Here is a 17,203-nt window from a genome sequence, read left to right as displayed (position 1 = left end):
TTTGTTATGCCTTTATTTGCTAAATGAAAGAGGCCTGTGCTATCTGAAATGATCTTCCCATGTAGGTATTTATAGATTTTGATCAAGTCACCGCTTAGACCTTCTCTTAGATAAATGAAATAGATTGAACTTCTTTTGTCTATCACTGTTAGGCAGGTTTTCCAGATCTTGAATCGTTCTTGTAGGTCTTTGTGAATGAAGCCTTTCCAATTTGTCAACATATGGCCCAGTTTGCTCTGTAGAACTGGCCTGTCCTTGTTATTATTTACCACTCTACCAATTCTGTGTAGCTCAAAGATTAAAGCACGTTAAAGTGACCAAACTTTTTCTGATTCAACCTGTCTCCCACTGTTTGATAATCTTATGTTAATTATGGTACTTCCATCTCAACATGACAAAGTAATTTCACCAATCTGACAGGTAGGTAAATATTATTAACACCATTTTACAGATTGGTAAAGATGAGGTATAGGGAGATTATGTGATTTTCCTAAGATCACACGGCTAGTGAGTGGCAGAGCTGGGAACTGAACCCAGGAATCCTGGCATACACCTCCCCCATATCCTGTGTATTAGCCATAAGGCCATCCTTCCCCTGTTTGCCCCTGCAAAGTTTCCTTCCCTCTCTCAGTTCCAATTTCTCTCCCATTCGTTTCTTTTTTTGTTATCACTGTCTCTCTCTTTGCTGCCACCTTCTCCTTTCTTTTTCACCTTTTCCCAATGGCCCTTTTTCCTAACCAGAGCAGTCTCCCCCCTCAGTCCTTTCTGTCCTTGAATTTCTTTGTAGTCACTCTGGTCCCGTTTCTCACACTACAACTGTGTCCTGAAGGTGAAATGTGCTGCTGTCCAGGGCCTCACAGCAGTGCAGATCACCTATTCCTGCCTCACTCTGCTGCCTTGAGAGACAAAGTGGGACTGGGAGCAAGGTAGCCAGCAAAGGAAGTACTGGGAAAGGGAGAGGAAGTAGGAGGAAGCACTGGCCACCTGCTCAAAAGCCAGGAATAGTAAGTGGGAAGAGAAGCCAAAGGGGAAACCTTGCTCACTGTCAGCAGCCCTGCTTGTGAGTGACATTTCACCGAGAATCAGTGAGAAAGAGTGACAGCCAGGGAAATTGTGTGGCTGTCATTCCAGATGGGTGACCCTTGGTAAGTGTGGGAGCTGCAAGTGCTAAGCACCGCTGAAAAATCAGGCCCACTTTTTTTATATATTAGACATTGCAGTTACAATGTAGGTAGCTGCTCACCACCGGAGACAAAAAATAATAGGTAATAAGGCTGATACAATAAATTTGCAAATACAATAAGTAGAGGGAACCCTAAATTTATGATACGATATGCAGAGATATCTACAGTCAACCTGTGGCTGTTGAGGAATCACAGTTATGTGTTAGGTAAATGCCTAACTGGCATCATGTTTAGGCACCAAAGATAAAGAGAAGCTCTTTCATTAGAAGTTAAAAGGAACTCTGATTCTTAATGGATCTGAAATTCTATGTTTCAAGCAAACCACAGAACAGTTATGCCTATTTCATTTTCTTTACCTTTCTTAATAAATGTCAGTTTGTGCCCCTGTATGTTACCAATCAAAACCTGAAAGTCCCTGTAGGCTTTTCCTCACTTAGTAAAACTCTGGCTGTACAAACCTGAGTAAAAACCTTTCTGTGTATTGCACTGTCTTTTGAAATCCTGCAATTTGAGTACAGCAGCTGCATTTTTAACAGTGGAAGTTGGTTTAGTACCGTTAGTCAGAATGCATTCCAGGGCCCAGAGAAAACTTAAGTTTCCTTGTAAACAGTTAAATAAACTATAAACCCCTGTAAATGAATTTCAAAGTATAGTGAAACTTGCCTATAAATAACCTTCAAACCTGCGAGGTTAGAACTGTGATCTTTTTGTGCACAGAACACATATGGGGCACTTATCAATCTCCAGTATTTCAAAGTCAAAACAAATGTAAAAGAAGCATCTTCATCTACGTAGTATGCTTTAAAAATGTCAGAAATGTCAACCACTTGTACACTGTTCATATTATCCCTAATTAATATAAATTACATTTAATTTCACTTCTACTAAAACATACTGCTGCCCAAAATAAGGACTATAATTTTTATCAGCCATTATTATTACTGATGCATCAACACAATTATTTAAATTCAATGTATATGGAGGCAGAATCTATGCAAGCATTTACAGTTTTTGTTCCCTCTGTGCTCCTTCCCTAATTTTTGTGGCTTGGAGTTCTTCCAGATGCTGTCTCTGACTTTGTGGTTTTGTATTTGAGATCCCATCTCCTGATTCATTGCATTCTTTGATTGACAAACAGATTCAGATATGAAAATAAACAGTTACCTGCATGTAATTGGTGTCTGACAGCTGCACTGTTACACTTTCAATTCATGGTGAAGGCTTGTTCTTGGTAAGCCTACTGTTTCAGATTTTATCTACATCTTGGGTCTCTGAGTCACTGTGTTTACTAAACTATTCAATAACCGGTGGCATATGTGGGCTCCACACTGTAAGCTGCACTTCAGATTCAGAGGATTTTCTCTCTCCCTCTCCCCCCACTCCCTCACATAAACTGAATTATTTAAAAAAACAACACTGCGTTTTATATTTCTAAACTGATGTGCCTCCTAATTGAATGCAGAACACTTTCAAACTATTTTCCACTACAGGCCCACTTTTTTCTGATTTAATGTACAGTATACCTTCACTGGTAAATTAAAAATGTTAGACTAGAAGTAAAACCTATTATTATATGCTTTTTTAGCGGTTTTGTCTTGTATAATTTATGATGAATTATGTAAAACACACCAAACTGGTTATGCTGCAAGCTGCTACTTGCATGCTGCAAACAATCACTGAAAAATCTGTGTGATAGACTGGGACTTAGCAACTTAAAATTCCTGTGGAAATCAAGTACATTTTTAAGTATTGGGTTTGATTATTTAATAAGCCAACTTGCACTTTGCCCAGGCTAATTCAGAAGGCTGATAATATTTTACTCATAAAACAATTGTGCACCTGTTGTGATGGAAACCTATTCAAACAAATCTCAATAGGCATGAGGGTTCATTCTAAATACGAGCATGCTAGCCTCTCTCATTACTGCGAACTCCAGGGCAACCCATTTTAAAAAGCCATAGGGGAAGATTTCAGTTTACTCTTGCTGTATAACAACGGAGTACCTTTATGATCAAATTCAAACATGTATTACAATATGCAAATGCACATTAAGCAAAGTGCTGGTGACACGTACTAAACGAAATTGAGACAAGCTTCTCCTGTCTAACATCAGCAGGCCCTTGCTACCATCCTGCCAAACAGAGTAAGTGAAATCTCTTTTCAAATGTTTCTAGAGTCTAATTCAACTCTCACCAAAACTAATGAACAGACACCTATTGACTTCAACCGGACATGAATCAGGCCCTTAATAAAACAGATTTGTTTAAAGTTATTCAGTATGAAGGAGAAGATATAAATACAGGTTTCCACTATTTATATTACCATTTTCAACACATGACCAAATTCCATTCTTACTTGGTGCAAATCTGGAGGAACTCCATTGATTTCAATTAGGGTCACAAGTGACTTATATAAAAACTTTTAATTTAAGTATTTGTCAAGACAAAGATCAGGATGTATGGGTGAAATTAACAACATTTTAAAAGAAAAAAGGAACTTAACAAAAAGAAACCGGATAAAATGGTAACGACAAATAAAACTTCAGTGTGAGAGCTAAAGTGTCAGTTTCTAATTCCTGTTGCATTAGTGTAAATCCAGAGTGACTCTGTTGGATTTCAGTTAAACATCTCTGTCTCAATACTGGTTGACACACACTATGAGTTCATTAGTAATACATGTACGCACCTAGCTCATTTCAGTTCTTTCTTAGTTATTTCATTTAGACAAGTCCTTTGGTACAGTAACATGTGTGTGTACAATTCTGTTAATTTACAAGTGTAAGTAACATATAGGTATGAATCAATGCGACTTAGGCAAAGTGACATTGGTGCTTTTGAAAATGTAACCCATTGGTATGGGGGTGGGGTGGAATAATGATTTACCTGAAACACATGGGATGTTGGATGGATAAATTTACAAAGCAATTCACATAAAATTTTGTAAACCCATACAATAAACCGATTCTAAAATATTTAAAATTCACTTTGTGGGGTGGCAGTGGATAAATGAATAGATTGGGGGTCAGGAGACCAGTCTCAGTGTACGTCTACATAGCAAACAGAAACCTGCAGCAGCGAGTCACAGACCCCGGGTCTACAGACTTGGGCTCACACTACAGTACTAAAAACAGCAGTGTAGATGTTCCAGAGCCCAAGCTCCAGCCTGAACCACAACATCTACACTGCTGTTTTTAGCGCCATAGCATGAGCCCCGCAAGTCCAAGGATGTAGACCCAGGCTCTGAGAATCACTGCTGAGGGGCTCAGTTTTGCCATATAAATGTATCCTAGCTGGCTCGGCCACTGACCTGCAGTGTTGATGCATGCTAGGACCCCTTGTAGAACACTCACACATAGAGGTCTCCCTTCTGGACTTGACTTCAGTGGAAGTTCTTCTGTGTGTAAAGTATGTGCACCAGGGTTTGCAGGGCAGGGGCCTGAGTCAAAAGCAGCTCTGCCACTGACTTCAGCAAAAGTAGACCTTAAGGTCCAAGTTCCACAGTCCTCAATGAAGCAAAACTCTCTCTGACTTAAATGACAATGTTGCTCATTTGGAGATGTCAGTTATTAAAATGAATAGATATCAATTTTAGGAATATTAAAATATCAAACAAAAAAAATCAGAAAACTGCTGACTAAAGTAAATTGCAAACCACTCGGCGGGGGGGGGGGGGGAAGAGAAGGAAATAAAACTTACTTATACTTTTTCAAAGTTACTTTCAAACCTGCTTACTGGCACTTGAAACGAAGTTTTCTAATGCTACAGGTGTTCTTGTTACTATTTCTATTACTGAAAAATGCATTATGTTCCAGGAGATGATAATATATTTTATTTTTCTAATAATTGTACAGCTTTTTTAAAGATTTTTTCATTACTGGTTGGCACTGAAGTCTTAACACATAGCCTTGACTTGAATGGGGCTCCATACGGCCACAGTAGGCACACTTCATACTGTATGAATGGGGCCTACGTAGGTAAAAACATATTGTTGCACTGTGTACTCCAGCACCATTGTATGTGTGTAAATACACTGACTTATTTATAAAATGGGTTAGTCAATCTAGATGTGTATAACTTGACTTACATGAAAGGTTTATTACAATGTAATTTATAGTTGTAAAGTCTTGAGAAATATACATATTAATAGACTTGACATTTTAATATTAGAAGCTGGTGTGATTGTGATAAGTGCTATTGAAACACGATTCCGTGTCCTAATGGTCAGAGAAGCAAAAATGTGTGAATTTTCTTTGTTGTAAATGATGTCCCCAGTCTTGCAAAGAAGTATGGATACACTTAACAGTGCCACTGCTGTCAATGGAACTACCCACAGTGTGTAGCTAAACGTGTGCACAATTAATTGCAGGATCAGGGCCATAATTATCATGTATCAACAAAAATTAAGGTATTGCATGAGTATATATGGATTTCCACCAATTTAAGAGAGATCAGAATCAACTCCTTTGGTCTTACTAATTATACAAGTGTACCTTAACGATAAAAAAGAAAAAAAAAGATAAAACAGGACACAGTAAATGCAACTATTGTGCACTCTACTCTTTATTTTGGAGTCAATTTACCTTATTCTTTACCAAGCATACCCAAAATAAAAACTATCTAAGTAGTAAATTTTGGATTTACTTGTGAAATATTACAACATGTACATAATGTTAAGATATAATATAACATCAGTTTAGGCCCAGAAAGGCAGTTACTGTGACACACCATGCAAAATGACTATGTCTAAAGAAGTGGTAAAATCAAAGTATACTTAAGATTTAGATTGGTACAAGATAAAGTTTAACATTATTTCATTGGGTCACTGTAATAAATATATTACCAGAAAACTTTACAGCCTGTGGTATATTTCTAATCAGGACCAGTTACTAACTTAAGGTGTTTTTGGGAGGTTGTTGGGGAGGAGGAAGGGAATGTTTTCATTGATTTCACTAATTGGAACCAACTGATCTCTTTTCCTGTGTATTGATTTTTTAAATCCTAGCAGTTAACATAGATTCTAATGTATCATAACACTTCAGACCTTAATCATAGAGTGGGTTTTTCGCTTGTAGCTTTTGTTTGAGTTTTAATTACGAAGACCTTGTGTCTCCAACCCTGAGCTGGGTTTTTAATTGCTAGTATGTATATCATGTAGACTTCAAAAGAAATAAAAGATGTTTATAATAGAGAGCACAAAGGGGAGCTTTGAAATGTCTACAGCAATACAAAGTGGCATAATTAAAAACCTATGGGTGCTTCTGTGATATAAGACCTATAATGTCTTTTTATAAATATTTATTTATTTATTTATATTTATATTTATAAAGCCAGCTGCTGTAAACACTTATTGTTTGCAAAAGAGGATCTTATACAATAATAATTGAGAAATAATTACTAAAAACCCAGGACAAACTGGAAAGTAAGGTAACATGATAGTATCAGGAGCTTTATTTTACACGAAATGATCTTCTACATTCTGTATTGTGTAACCCAAGCCCCTGAAAATTTATCTGTGTTTCTATATTTAAGCATTGTTTTATCAACTGCACTAAAAGAGAAAGGAGATTTTCTACTAAATTCACGCAAATAACAATTTCCTACCTGTTACTGAAAAGAATCTAACCTATTATTCTTGTAACCGCATAGTATTCGTAATGTTCACACAGACTCATTCACGAAGAGCTGGCTCTGAGCCCGTTCCATAAATGTGTAATTGATAATCACAAAATGCTCACTGTTGTGCCTCACTGTTCTCTTCCTCCAGCTAATATACACAGAAAATGTAGCTTTTTCCATCTATTCAATGAACAACGCCAGTCACCTACATGAAGAAGCTCTTACAATATATTCAGTGTATCTAATACTGAGAAAATGAGTGAAGGGGGTTTGCCTTATTAAACTTAAAGTCTCCATAGGAAACAGGGACATGCCTCCCTCTGATCCAACCATTTCCAGACCATTTTATTAATAAATGCTATGTGAAACAACAGCTTATATTTGGGAGTCAATAAGGCTCCACTGGTGACTGATTTGATAAAGCGTATAGGATATAAAAGGGCTACATACAAGCGAGAGAAACATACAGTGCAAATAGACTTCAGTATTGGATAAATCTATGGGCATCAGTCACTGTCCATCCTAAAAATAGAGTATACTGTACAAAGCCAGCATGTGACATTTAAGTCACAATGCCTATAAATATAGATAGTTCAGGTTATAAATGCTGGCAATGGAAGCCATAGCACTAACTTGTAACACAGTTAACCCAGGAGTCACTCATATATAAGATTGCTAGAACAATTCTGACCCTTTTGCAATAATGTCATTGCTTAAGTAACTTAAAGACTGGCCTTTATTTGATCTTCAAAGACTCTGCATGCTGAAAAAGACCATTGCAGGCTATTTCAATAGACAACTGCATGATGCATGTAAGACTATTCCAGAGATTTATGTTTGGAACAGAAACAGAAAACTTAAAACAGACTCTTTACAGTGATAAATGATGCTACTCTGCCTAGTTGTGGTCAGTAAAGAAAAACTAGAAGCCTAAGCAACAATAAAGCATACTTTGGGGGTTGAATCCCTTGCATCCAAACCTTGGTAAAGTAAGAGCTGAATCTGAACCCACTTTGTTTATTCAAAACATCTGCATATACAGCTTGGGCTGTTGGACATGCAATTTGCACATGCAAATGTGAGGGTTTTTTTTTTTCCAGGTAAGCAGATCATTTTGCTCAGTTCATCTATTTCATGGACTTTTAAAATCTGCCCTGCGTGTTTCAGTTATAAACATATCAAATGATCATGAAGACTTATTTAACCACTATGAAGTAGCTACAAAGTATTTTGCCAAATACTCCTCTCAGTTGTACCCATGCAACCCCACTGAAATCAATGGGATTGTTCTGCTGGAACTCAGAGGAGAATCTGACCCTTTATCAATAACTGAAATTCTAATTAAAAAGATGTGGAATAAGTGGTTTCACACATCAAGTACAGTACACAGGAGTAACTGGGAACGTGAACAATTCCACTTATGGAAAATAAAAAAATATTTCACCGTCTGCTACCTAGACAGGATGCTTTGTATTCTGTTAACAAATGGACATAGTTTCTAATCAGACCTTGATTAAAAAAACACTACTGTAATTAATTATACGTATATAAAAGTAAGGCAAGAAAACACAATTTTATTTATTTTGTCTCTATCACACAATTATTTCTTCTTCTTTTTTATCATCTGTGTGTTTCACACACGTGCACAGAAAGGGTTTGCCCTATTAGTACAAATAGTTTTGATGCATTTTGCGGGGGGGGGGCGGGGGGTAGATGAGCACATGCCCTGCCTAATTGAAGCTCCTTCCCACAGGGTTTGAATGGAAGGGCACTTGTGCAGTCACAGAGGGAGAGTATGTGCTCAGGTTATCCTTAACAAGAACAACGCCTTCTATTTAAAGTAAACAACTCCCAGTAACAGTCAGTGCAAAGAGCTGCTCCTCACTGGACCACACCTCTGTTTCTGATAATCAAGATTTTTTCGCTAATGACCTAACATTTTATTTTTTTAACTGCATCGCTTCATGTTGAACTCTCAGTAATATAAAAGAAGGAAGCACCTGCACAAAAGCCAAAAATATCAACCAGTTAAAATGCCCAGACTTAGAATTAATTGCAACCAAGTACAGGGCTAAGTTTTCAAAAGTAGTTCTTAGCATCTTCAGTATGCAGTGGCAATCACCCGACCTGAAATCCCTTCAACCCTGGGAAAATGAACCCATGGTCATGGAAATCTAGAGCTTTGAACATTCCCAAAACAATTTAAAGTATGCCTGGTTAATTTAGATTCCCTCACTTCTTTCATTTACTTCTTACACTCTCATTTTCCTGTCTTATTTCACGCTCCCCTATGCCTAGAATGTCTTCTTTACCCCCGATGCACCCAGTCCTCACTCTCTTCATTCAGTATCCTCTCAGAACACACTTCTTAAGGCCCACAAGTGCTAAACCATGTTAATACATCATTATGACCCCAAGCTACATATTTTTAAAGAAACCTATAAGTTACCACCTGGGAGACAGTGGAAAGAGCACTGGACTGGGAATCAACAGATCTGAGTTCTTGTTCCAGCTCTGCCACTGATCTATTTTGGGGCAAGACACTGCCTCTTTCTGTACCTCAGTTTCCCTTTCTGTGTAATGGTGATAATTACTCCATAGATTTCAAAGCACTATAGAAGTGCTCAGCATTACAGCTGTAGTCTTCTGTGTATCCCTGTGCATTCTCACTGAACTTTTACCTGTCTCTTTTTGGGAAAAGGGAGTATGTTTCAAATGCAGTTCCAGTAACAAGGATTTAGATGTGTGACTCCCAATAGCCCGAATGGATGTCAGCTGACAGTAGCTGGGAACACTGTAGAGATAAGGACCATTAAGGAAAGTCATCTGTGGTTAGAGCAAGGAGCTCTAAGGATTTACTAAGGGTTGAAGCAGGATCCCTGGGTTCTATCCCTGACTCTGCTATTGACTCATTGTTGGCTTTGGGCACGTCACTTCATCTTTCATTACTATGGTTTACTCACTCATACTAAAGTTTCCCTTCCTCACAGCGGTCTTATGAGGCTTCATTAATGTTTGTAAACCATTTAGTGACCACTAGAGTAAAGGCTCTATTAAAGTGCAATCAACCCTATGAGGACAGAAGCAGTTCATACCACTCTCCAGCGACCCATCTAGTCAGCAAAGACATAGCTGTTGGCTGGCTTCTGAGAAGTAATGTCTACCTCAACTCATCAGAGGGAAGTTTGAAATGATGTGGAGCCTCTGAAGGAAGAGTGAAAAGAGTAGTACCAGAGCACCCTGCCATCAAGCAGGGCCAGCCCAGGGATTAATTGGCACTGCAGGGAGAATAAAAACTGGCTCCCTAGATTAGGGGCTCACTATTCTGGAGCGGTATCATTCTCTAACAAACACTTCTGGCCAACTCAGGGCCTCAGTGGGAGAGAAGAACAAAGTTTCAATGGGAGGGGGGCACATGGCTAAATCTCACTTCACATTACGCAAAATTTGCTTCTTGGTCTTACCTTTGGCTATGCTAACACCACAGGCTAAAACACATGTAATAATCTAAAACTCTCCTTGAGGCAGAAATAAGACACTCGGGACTTAATTCTCATTTATATTAAGGCTGCTTTACACCATTTGGGCAGCAAAAAGGGGCTCCAAACTGGATATCACTTACATTTAAATTTTTATAATATGCACACAACCAGTTAACCAGAGGGCCAAAGTAAAAACTGAGTACTACAAGAATGAGGCAGAAAAAGACCCTATGGGTATGTCTTCGCTGCAAAGTTAACTTGGGCAATTGGCATCCAGGTCTGAGCAGCCAGAGTAGTCATTCTGCAAAGCCATACCCAGGTTACTGTGTCCTCACTGGTGCTGACACACCTGTGTGTGTCACCGAATTGTGGAAGAACTTCTCTGTCTTTCTGGGCACATAGCAGGAGCTGTGGGAAGGTATCAGCACTCAGATGGTTTAACTTGCATTTTCACTGCAAAGCGGATGGGTTACCAACCCAAGTGAAAGCCTCTCTTGGGTTTTAGCTTACAGTCCTAGACAAACCAGCTATGCTGGGATGAAAGCATGACCAAACTCAGGGAGCGTGTGGGTGGACAGAACAGGGTTTGAGGACAATACCTTAATAAGAGCCTGTGTCAACTCTTCAGTGGAAACAGACCTTATAAGAAGTCAAACTTTAAATGTCCCAACCAAAAACTGAATGACACTCGGAAGTACATCAAAAGGCTTTATATGCCGAAAAAACCACCCATGTAAAATAATAAGGAATATGTTATCCATCATTGCCAGAGACCCAGCCTGTTTTAATTCTGATTCACTAATGGCATTCAAGGAGCTTCTATTCAGAGATTTGGGTAGTCGTATTTTGTGCAATTAATGTCCAACACTTTCCATGTTATCAGCAGACAACATGGTTTTAAATAGATTAGCATTTCGAATTACCAGTTTTTGATGCCTTTTGTTTATTGCAGGCAGGCATAGCATATTTTAGTAAAACTGTGTGTCTTATTTCAGTCATCAATACTTTCCTACCTAATACTTTGCAGTGTCATAGCGATACAGGAGAAATCCAATCAGAGGAAACATAATAAAACAATTAGGTTTTGACATGGTATCAGCTGACAGAAGTGATTATAAATTATTTATTAAGAAGGCCAACCTTCATCTTGTTTATATCTATAGTAAATGCATCATATTTCAGAACATTTTTTTGGTGGAAATGCAAAATCACAAGCATCAATTTTCTTCAGATAGTCTTTCTTTTTGTTTTAACATTAGTAAGGACATCATTAGTATGACAAACAAATCCTTGTTCCCATGTATTTATAGTTGTCATTTAATAAGACCATAGCAATCAACAGAAATAAATCTGTTCAATATATGTCATAAATAGTGTAAAATATCTAAGCTCACAGTGGAAAGAAAAGTTCTCTTTCCAATCCAAACAATAATAGCCTGAATTTCCTTCCAAGAGAAAACCCCATGGAAGAACCAAAGGGCAGGGAGAGAAGCACCTTAAGGATCCTGTCACTGAATGCTCTTCAAATTATTTTTTTATTAGCACAGCCTCCCACACTGATTAGATCCCAAGTGCCACACATTTTTTGGGACCTGCTGGAATCACAGGCTATACACACGGCAAAACTCCAATCAACTTCAGTGGGACAGAATTTCACCCAGGGTCTCTCTTTCAACTCTAAGGATAATTCAATTGTAAAAAAAAACCTAGCATTCTTCAAATTGGACATTTGAAGCACAGGGTTAAAAAAAATAAGCACAGTGTGACATCCCACCACAGTCGATAAGAGTCCCCCACATACTACCTATACAAAAATACATTCTTTGGGAATTACTCCTAACCCACATCCTTTTGCAATGGGATGCTTTTGCCTTTTTCTTTTGGTATCCGGAGATTGAGATATTTAACCGATGTAAGAGAACTAATATGATACATTTAAAGTTTGTAATAAAATTGAAATGAGAGGGAAATATTCTTAACCCTGCTTGTAACTAAGTTTTAAGCATAAAAAAGTCTTTGTTTTTCAAATATACCTGTCATTCTAAATAAATAGGTTGAGTTGGTTGGAAAGAGTTTCAAAGAAAAACAGATGTTAATTTATTCATTTTATTTCCATTATATACTTGAACGCTAGAGAGAACAGAATAGAACACCTGAACTTTGTATCATTCCATGCCCATAGTCCTATTAAAGTCGGTGGGAGTTTTGAATGTGGATCAATGATTGGTTCATGCATTAAATGTACATTTTCTTCCATTCAGTGACTAAAATATTATGTCCACGATTAAATATTTAATATATTATACCTTTAATTTCTCCAAGGAGTTCACTTGTATTTAGTCTTTCCATTTTCTCCTTCCAGTCTTTAGAAAGTAGTTTTTCCATGCAAGATGAGTCTATTAAAAAGGAAAATAAATACTTAATACAACTTTATAGATTAGGAAGTGTCTCCTTTAGCTCTTCAAAACCATCCTACCTGATCTGTTTGAACCAGATTTTCAAAGGGGAATGAACTTGAGGCCAAATGGTCTTTCATCTACTTCAACGTAAATCCCGTGTAACTCCATTGAGGTTAACTATAGAGTTACTATGGATTTACAAGGATCTAAATGAGAGCAGAACTTGGTTCAGAATATATGCATGCCAATTTACATAGATAGATTGCCACTCCATGTACAAATTTTTATCTTTTGCATTTGAAAATGATTGCACATTCAAAATATAGTTGAAGATTTAGAGACTGTTTTTGGAAATTTGGCTCACTGTGTTCATCACAAACACATTTTTTTTACTCATGTCAATGCAGAAGTTATTCATATAATGTCTTCATGGAATTCATAAAACAATTCTAGATTTCTGATGTTCACAGTATCAGCATTTTTTCCCGTAAGCTACGCAACAATTAGAAGATTGGCATTTAAGTTCTGAAGGTCATATTGCAATCCAAACCTTCAGCTCAGTCCAGCAGGCCTTATTCAGGCAAAACTCTCACTGAAGTTACTGCACTGAAGATGTAGTGAGAATCTGGCCTCAACAAGTCCTCCAGGATCAGACATTACTTTCGCTGAAAAATTTAACATGGAGCATAACATAATCCTCAGTTAAATCAAAAGCTATTTTTAAGTCCCTTAATAGAACTTACAGAATTTAACCTTCCAAAAATAAATTGTAAAAGGTGATTTTAAGACAGGGAATGGGTAACTCATATGATTGGTGTCACAATCTGGAGTCTTCCTCCTCTAAGAACATCTATTCAAGGTTTATAAATTCTCAGTGAGAGAACTTTATATATAGCTGAATACTTCCTTCTCCCTTTCTCTGTTTATAATGGCAGTGGAATCTCCATTAAACTTTGTGGGATCTATTCTCAACAGTGCGTATGATTAACTTCCATTACAATTACAGGGCCTAGTCCCAAGAAGCACTTGGGCCCCAGTTCAGCAAGGTATTTAAGCATGTACCTAACTTTAAGCATGTAAGTAGTCCCACTGACTTAAATGAAGCTGCTTAAAGTTAGACACTTGTTAAGCGTCTTGATAAATCGGGATCTTAGTACCTCATGGGAGTGCTCAGCACTCTTTGTTCCCACTGAATTCAATGGGAGATGAGTGGGTTTAGCACTTCAGCACCTATAAACTGACAGACATTTAGGTGAAAAGGGACTATCATGATCATCTAGACTGATCTGCCTATTGTATGCCACAGAATTTCCCCCATTCACTCCTGTGATAGACCCATAACCTCTGGCTGAGTTACTGAAGTCCTCAAATCATGCTTTAAAGACTTCAAGTTACAGATCCACCATTTACAACAGTTTACACTAATTTAAACCTGCAAGTAACTTGTGCCCCATGCTGCAGAGGAAAGCAAACGAAAAACAGGGTCTCTGCCAATCTGATGTAGGGGAAAATTCCTTCCCAACCCCAAATATGGTGATCATTTGGACACTGAGCATGTAGGAAGACCCACCAGCCAGACACCTGGTAAAGAATTCTCTATAGTAATCCAGAACCCTTCCCATCTAGTGTCCCATCACTGACCGTTGGGAACATTTTCTAATAGCTACATGCCATTGTAGGCATGATCTCATTTCACAGATCAGCTACATGCCAGTGTAGGCAGTCTCATCATATCATCCGCTCCATAAATTTATCAAGCTTAGTCTTGAAGCCAGATACGTCTTTTGCCCCTACTGCTTCCCTTGGAAGGCTGTTCCAGAACTTCACTCCTCTGATGGTTAGAAACCTTCCTAACCTTCATCTAATTTCAAGTCTAAACTTCCTGATGGCCAGCTTATATCCATTTGTTCTTGTGTCCACATTGGTACTGAGCTTAAATAATTCTTCTCCCTCCGTGGTATTTATCCCTCTATATATTTATAGATAGCAATCATATCTCCTCTCAGCCTTCTTTTGTTTAGGCTAAACAAGCCAAGCTCTTTGAGTCTCCTTTCATAAGACAAGTTTTCCATTCCTCAGATAATCCTAGTAGCCCTTCTCTGTACCTGTTCCGGTTTGAATTCATCCTTCTGAAATATGAGAGACCAGAACTATACACAATATTCCAGATGAGGTCTCACTAGTGCCTTGTATAATGGTACTAACACTTCCCCGTCTCTACTCAAAATATCTCACTTGAGGCATTCTAGGACTGCATTAGCCTTTTTCACAGCAGCACCACATTGGTGGCTCATAGTCATCCTGCCATCAACTGATACACCTAGGTCTTTCTCCTCCTCTGTCACTTCCAATTTATACATCCCTAGCTTACAGCAAAAATTCTTGTTATTAATCCCTAAATGCATGACCTTGCCCTTTGCACTATTACATTTCATCCCATTTCTATTACTCAAGTTTACAGGGTCATATAGATCATCTTGTATGATATTCTGGTCTTCCTCTGTACTGGCAATTCCTCCCAACTTTGTGTCAGCCATAAATTTTATTAGCAGACTCCCACTTTCTGTTCCAAGGTGAGTAATAAAAATGTTAAATAAGATTGGTCCCAAGACTGATCCTTGAGGAACTCCACTAGTAACCTCCCTCCAGCCTGACCGTTCACCATTCAGTATGACCCTTTGTAGTCTCCCCTTTAACCAGTTCTTTATCCACCTTTCAATTCTCATATTAATCCCCACCTTCTCCAATTTAACTAATAACTTCTCATGTGGAACTGTATCAAATGCTTCCCTGAAATCTAGGTAGCTTAGATCTATTGCATTTCCTTTGTGTAAAAAATCAGTTACCTTCTCAATGAAAGAGATCAGGCTGGTCTCGCACAATCTACCTTTTGCAAAACCATGTTGTATTTTATCCCAATTACCATTCATCTCTATGTCCTTGATTACTTTCTGTTTCAAAATTTGTTATTACCTCTCAATATCAGGCCAATAATCAATATTTTATTAATAGAGGTTGCTTTAGGCATAAACAGTGCTTTACAAACACATAAGGTACCAATTAACGACCATATTTACAGTAATGCAATCCCACTGATTTACCAAGAGTTATTTGGGTGTAAATGAAGGCAGAATTCATCTCAAGGTCTCCGCCGTGAATTACTTGCAAATTAAAGGCCAAATCCTGTTTCGCATTACCATGCAGGCAGTCCTGCTGGGAGTACTCACACGAGTAAGAAGAGCAGGATTTGTTCCTACCTTACCCAGTTACAATATAGGGGATAACACTGTGTTCCAACACAAAGGGGATTGTCACAGAGATCAGCATTGGAAGGAATCACAAAAGAGGTGCATTTTACGGAGGGAGTTAAAGGCGGAAAATAAGGTAATCTGTCCAATAACATTTTTAAGATGCAAACGTGTTTCATGCGAACATGCATATTAACTTTCCATATGTGAAAAAAGCAGTTTCATGTAAACCAAATTACAACCCTCAAAAGATCAAGGTTTTAATTGCAACACATTTATGCCATGTAAACTTCCTTCGAAAGACAATATAGCTTGTTAATATTTTTGAAATAGTATTTCAGTAGAAAAGCCAATTTATTTACTAATTATCTCTTTCCATAAATGACACAATTTAAGAAGCGGTAAGTTGCAGCAGACACTGTTAAAATATTTGTTATACAATAAAACAAATTATTCAATTTTAACAATTACAAGCATGTATTACTTTTATGAGTTTTGGCCTAGTTATAGAAGAATCAACAAATAACCATCAATTACCAACAGAACATTATAATCTGTCCTTTTTTGTGATATCATCAGTTTTAAAAGATGTCTGTCTGTTGCTCTCCTGCCAAAATTTCAGTCCTTCATCCATGCAAAAGAAGAGCCTTTTGACTTTATTTTGATGTCTAATGTAGGTTATGATGTTAATGACTTTTCACCAGGATGCTTTCTCTCAATCGATACAAAACCACCACCACAACAAAATCTTAGGATGCAACAAATAACAGAATCAAGAGACAATTAAATAATCTCATGAGAGCTGAGAAGAAATTCACCCCTGAAGCAAACACATGTATGAATATATACAAGCATAGAAGCATATTTTTCAAGAATTCCATTGAGTAGGAAGATGAATAAAAGAAGGGTCAGTCTGTATGCCCCCTCTCTTAATATAATCATGTTAATAGTTGTAGATTTCTTTTTCTATATATTTGCAAGGAAGTATTTCTTTAAAAGATATTAGACTGCACAGGTCTGCACAGTATTTCTCAATACTGAACTTCTATCCAAACAGCTCGTAATTATTTGCTATTACATTTTGTTCTTGAGCAGACTCAGAAAGGTTAGGAAAATACAAAGGGTGACTTTTAAGAACTGTGAACATATATTGTAATTACAGCTTCTTCTTTTTTTAATTCCAGAAGGTTTGCAACTGGTGGGGGTCGGTTTGCATAATTCTTAATTAAAATTATCATTATATGTTCACCTATCTCACTGGAGATACCTGAAATT

General features: G+C 37.6%; 1 protein-coding gene across 23 annotated transcripts in view; it reads right to left on the bottom strand.

Moving 5' to 3' along the window:
• Positions 1 to 17,203, bottom strand: part of SOX6 (SRY-box transcription factor 6) — a 451,605-nt gene that overhangs the window by 188,648 nt on the left and 245,754 nt on the right. For 21 of the 23 annotated variants that reach the window (XM_048853489.2, XM_048853504.2, XM_048853488.2 and 18 more), the window contains one exon: positions 12,588 to 12,677. The exons of the other annotated variants lie outside the window; for them this stretch is intronic. In XM_048853489.2, coding sequence (XP_048709446.1) covers positions 12,588 to 12,677 — 90 coding nt within the window. The remainder of the gene's footprint in view (positions 1 to 12,587; positions 12,678 to 17,203) is intronic. 23 annotated transcript variants of the gene reach the window in all.

Source organism: Caretta caretta, chromosome 6 (genome assembly GCF_965140235.1).
Source record: "Caretta caretta isolate rCarCar2 chromosome 6, rCarCar1.hap1, whole genome shotgun sequence".
In the NCBI taxonomy this organism is placed as follows: domain Eukaryota; kingdom Metazoa; phylum Chordata; order Testudines; family Cheloniidae; genus Caretta; species Caretta caretta.
The sequence above is the reverse complement of the archived record's forward strand: the minus strand, read 5'-3'. Positions and strand labels throughout refer to the sequence as shown.